This window comes from Egretta garzetta, unplaced genomic scaffold (assembly GCF_000687185.1).
Source record: "Egretta garzetta isolate BGI_Z169 unplaced genomic scaffold, ASM68718v1 scaffold326, whole genome shotgun sequence".
NCBI lineage: Eukaryota > Metazoa > Chordata > Aves > Pelecaniformes > Ardeidae > Egretta > Egretta garzetta.
The window spans coordinates 2,980,994-2,985,593 of NW_009260026.1; the positions used below are offsets into that span (position 1 = coordinate 2,980,994).

Below are 4,600 nucleotides of genomic sequence, written 5' to 3' on the forward strand. Positions count from 1 at the left end.
ACTATACCTGGCACTAGTCATGAGGAGCTATTCCAGAATAACTTGATATGTGGACACCTGGAGCAGCAACTACATTGCTGCTCAAACGTATGAACAGGGCTCACACAGACATGCATAAATAGGCTTTCAACTAGTCAGCTCCAGTATCGATAATGACTTTGCAACTGGCAGTATGGTATTTATGTTGGGCTGCAAGCCCTGCCGAAAACACAGGAGAAACACTTGAACAAGTAATTGAAGCCAAGGTTTTTGCTCATAAAGCGTCACTGGTATTCAAAGCCAGCTCAGATAGAAGCATGGATAGTTTAGACATGGGCGTACCCTTACTTTGCACAAAGAGTCCTTGATCCTGTTTAGTTTAGCTTCCTTTGCTCCAGACTAGGAAATCCATGCTGAGAATTATTTCAGAAGAGATGTTCTTGAATAACACAGCGGTTAGCCATGGTCCGTGTGTCTAGCAATGCCTTTGCAATGTCAGGGCATGGGCATTTAACCTCTCTGCTCTTGCGTGGTGTGAGCTGGATGCACAAAGCTGTTACAGCCTGCTGGAGGAGGGAGCCACAGGTGGGCTCAAGTGAGATGAAGCAGTAAATGTTCTCCTTCAGACAGGAAAGTCTCAACTCAGCGTTTACATACTTCTTTCCTCCAAAACTCACAGTGTAAGGGTGAGGAGGGGAGCAGCTGGTTTTGAGAACATGAAGGCTCAAGTATTACCAGGTTTACCACATCTTTAGAAGCTGATCCAAAACCCATCAAGGTCAGTGGAAAACCTCCAATGATTTGAAGAGTCTCTGGATCAGGCCTTTAAACCCAGCTCCGGCAGTTTGGCATGCCGTCCTTTGTGCAGCTGCCTAATCCTTGACCCAGTCCTGTACTCTCAGGAAGCCAGTGCAGAGCAGAGTGCTAGCAGGCTGTGGGGACCACCCTCCAAAATGGCAGAGGGCCTCTTTTCACCTTGTCTTATGCATGCATAATAGCTTGAGCACAGCTGTGTCTGCAGACTTACATTTCCTGAGAAGCTTTGTCTTCTTTGCAGCTGGATACCTGAAGCACCTTGAGCTGTGGAGGGACTTGCAGAGCTTTAGAGGCTCTGAATGAGATGTCTGGCAATGGATGGTGTTGGAAACTATTAAACTTTTGTTCGTTGGTCCTCATGTGGAGGAAGTGAGAGCATGGATCTTTAACCCCCTGGAAATGATTAGAGATGAGAAGCACAAAGGAGGCCTTGATGAATATTTTGCCCCTAAGCCATGTGGTTCCTAGCTTTCCAGCTCCTGCTGCTGACATGCAAAGCCAGGCCCTTGGTTTTTAATTTTTCATACTGTTTTTAAACAGATACTTTTGCAAATGTAAACATGCCCCAGCACTGAAGGTTTCCAGCCAAATTAAAGAGTCAGCACTGGAAAAATCAGCCTTCTGAGAAAGGTCAAATACAAGCAAACTCTGGAGTTCATTGGGTCCATATGTGTAAACTTCAGCTAATATGGGATAGACCCAGGGAAGCACTTACCTTGCAGCACTGGGCCAGTTTCAGAATGAAAGGCTGGAACTGTCCTTAGGGATGCCTGAGGTCTGAGCAGTAGATTTGAATGTGTCAAATGAAAAAAGACCCATTCCCTGACTCTTGGTTGCATTTCCATTCCACTTATCCCTTCCCTCTTAACAGGAAGAAAGAAGGTTGGGAAGGAAAATGTGCCATTTGGCATTAATTCTGACAACTCACATTTAGACATTCTTATCTGGGACCATGCTGGGTTTAATAATCTCCAACTACATGCCTATAAAAGCTTAATTTTGCTATGAGGATGCATGCCTTGCAGCCTTTAATTTAATAACCGGGAAGGGTTTCTTTATAAGTTGTACCACCTGCAGTAGTAATAGAAATCAAGCCACTGCCTGTTATTTCCTGGGCTTGATTGACATTTCAGCCAACATGGAAAGATTCAAGCCACCTACTGCCTTTAATTTTTTTTTAATTATTTTTACCTGTAATTTGTCAGAGCTTGCCATTAAAAGCAAGAACTGATGAGTGTACCTCTCTGAAGTGAGGAGCTTTTGCTTAGAGCAACAGATGAAGAAATATTCTTCCTGCCACTGCACTGTAATGGTGGGTTAGTTAGTAGGAAAGAGTTGGTAGGAGAGGAGGTAAAATGACAAGAGAAATTATGGCCTGAAAGCAGGGTCCTTAAAAGTTATCATCATTATATAGCAATCCCCTAATCCCACCCCCATCAGCCAACAGAAATGCCAGGAGATCTGCAGCACACGTCAGCTGGCTAACCTGCCTGAAAGGTGTTATTGTTGCTGGTTCTGCTGCTTGGCTCAGAAATGTCTCTGCAGCTGAAGAGCTACAGGAAAAGAAGACAGAGCCCCATTAGTTAGGAGAATGCCAGAGGTGAAACTGCGGTGCCTCCCTGGTGTTAGTACATCATTAAGGGTCCCAGAGGAGTGTAGGAGGTGGAAAAGCTTGAAGGTTAGACGGGCTGAGTTATTCCTTAACTCATGCCTTTTCATTGAAGAGCAGAGGAGGTACACGTGTTGCGTGTGGTTACACAGTGTGACAGGAATGCTGAGAAGGGCTGGAAGCCTCCAACTCCTGGCGATGGGGTTTTTAGATTGCAGGGATGGAGGTCTCATTGTTGGAGAGGCCCTGGCAGTGTCCATTTAGGCGGGGCATGGGACCAGGCCTGATGGTGCCCAGCTCCATGGTGAGGGGGCTTAGGAACTGTTACAAAACATGGTGGAGACATGGGGAGAGGCAGACACTCCACAACAAGGTTCTGCTTTGGAAAGAGAGGCAGGACAAGTGGAATTCAGGGACTTTTATATGTGTTTTCTTAAGGTTTTGATAACTGAAGGGCTTGATTAGGTTTCATCTCTCCCTGGAGGGAGAAGGGACTTGAAATTGCTCAAGAAATATCCCTACATCAAACGTTTTAAACCATTGCACATCTGTAATCCTACAAAGCATGCCAAGACGCCAAAGGCCTTAATGAGATTCCTCATCAGCGTTGTCATCTCACCCCTGTGGAAAGGGGAACTAATGCCTTCAACAAAACATTCAAACCTGACTGCCTTCAGTGAGACTTCTCAATTTATCATTGGGGATATAAAATGACAATAGAGCATGTTTTTTCAGAGCTCTTTTGAACTGGTATGAACTGCATCATTATTGCTATGAGTCATCAGGTCATTGGCCTGTGTATTGATATCCTGTTGGCATGCGGCCAGAAGATATTACCTTTCGTGTTGAGCCTCCTGGATCTTCAACATCCAGTCCTGGAACGAGGCAGGGTTACTTGTCAACAGGTGACGGAGGGATTACAGATATACTGATTTGGCCTCATTTGCCTTGCTCCCTCAAATATTCTGTACTCCTCATGTATTTAACAGCCAGAGTAGTTAACAGCTGGAATAAATTCTCAGGAGAAGTCCTCACAGTAAAGCTGGATTACTTTCTGAAAGACACGTATGGATCTATCCCCAGTTATTTCGCGCAGTAAGGTGTAAGGTGAGAGGCTGAAATTCTGTGATCTGTGATACACACAAGGTCAAAGTCGGTAATTGTGTTGAGAGTTGGGATTCTGTGAATACCCTAGCATCACGCCTGAGAGTACCCTAAAAACAGTAATACCCTTTTTTCTTTAAATAGCTGTATTTTTTATTACATCAGGACTGTCGTGCCCTGGATCTCTCAATTGATGTTGCTTTAATAGATGCAGCTTCTGGAAGGGCTTTGTCTTCACGAGCATAGTGTAGCCAAATTTATTGCTTTGCATTTAACCTGTGTGATTGCAGTGTGGACAAATGCCTAGACTGGCAAATCCTAGCTAGTTGATAAAGCCAGTCTCAAGCCTGTGCAATCTCTCAGCCACAAAGTTTCTCTGATGACCCCCCTCCCCCCGCCTCATCAAAATTAAGCATTTAACTGATAGGGATCCCAAATCTTAGTTAAACTGAAACCTAGAAGAGAACTTAAAATCTGAAAGACGAGGTAAAACCTGCCATTGGAGCAGCCAGGTCTTGAGTGCAAATCACTTCTACTCTAACTTGGTTTTTCAGCTGACCCCACCTTCTCTTTCTGGAGGGCAGCAGTGTCCCTTTGCGTAGCACAGAAGGCAAGGCTATGGGGGTGTTACGGAGGGCAACCTAGTCCCTGTTGAGCACTTAACCCTGACACTGAAGATGGTTCCCCAGTTTTAACAGAACTAAAATCGAGCTGCTGTTGTCTCCGAAACCAATGCTGACACTCCATCTTGGATGTGAAAATAACTGCTGAGACAGCCCTGCATTTATGTGTGTCTTTTTGCACGTTCTGCGGAGAATCAGAATAAATAGAAACCCTTTAAATAGATTATTAATTAGCCTTCCTCTGACAGATAACTCGGTAGGAAATCCATTAGCGGGTGTCCGGGTAACTCACTGCTTCCAGAGCAGCTTTATTGTTTTCTGCTTTCTCATTTTCGTTGCAGATCTGAAGCCCTGGGTGTCGAATTTCACCTATCCAGGCGTGCGCGACTTTTCTCAGCTTGCGCTGGATGCCAACAGGAACCAGCTCATTGTGGGAGCAAGGGAAAGATAATCTTTTAATTAGTCCAGG

At 44.9% G+C, this 4,600-nt stretch overlaps 1 protein-coding gene across 1 annotated transcript in view; it reads left to right on the plus strand.

Annotated features, from left to right (window-relative positions):
* The window catches only part of SEMA5B (semaphorin 5B), a 138,458-nt gene that overhangs the window by 12,571 nt on the left and 121,287 nt on the right, over positions 1–4,600 (plus strand). Inside the window, 1 exon segment of the mRNA XM_009640865.1 lies at positions 4,473–4,593. Coding sequence (XP_009639160.1) covers positions 4,473–4,593 — 121 coding nt within the window.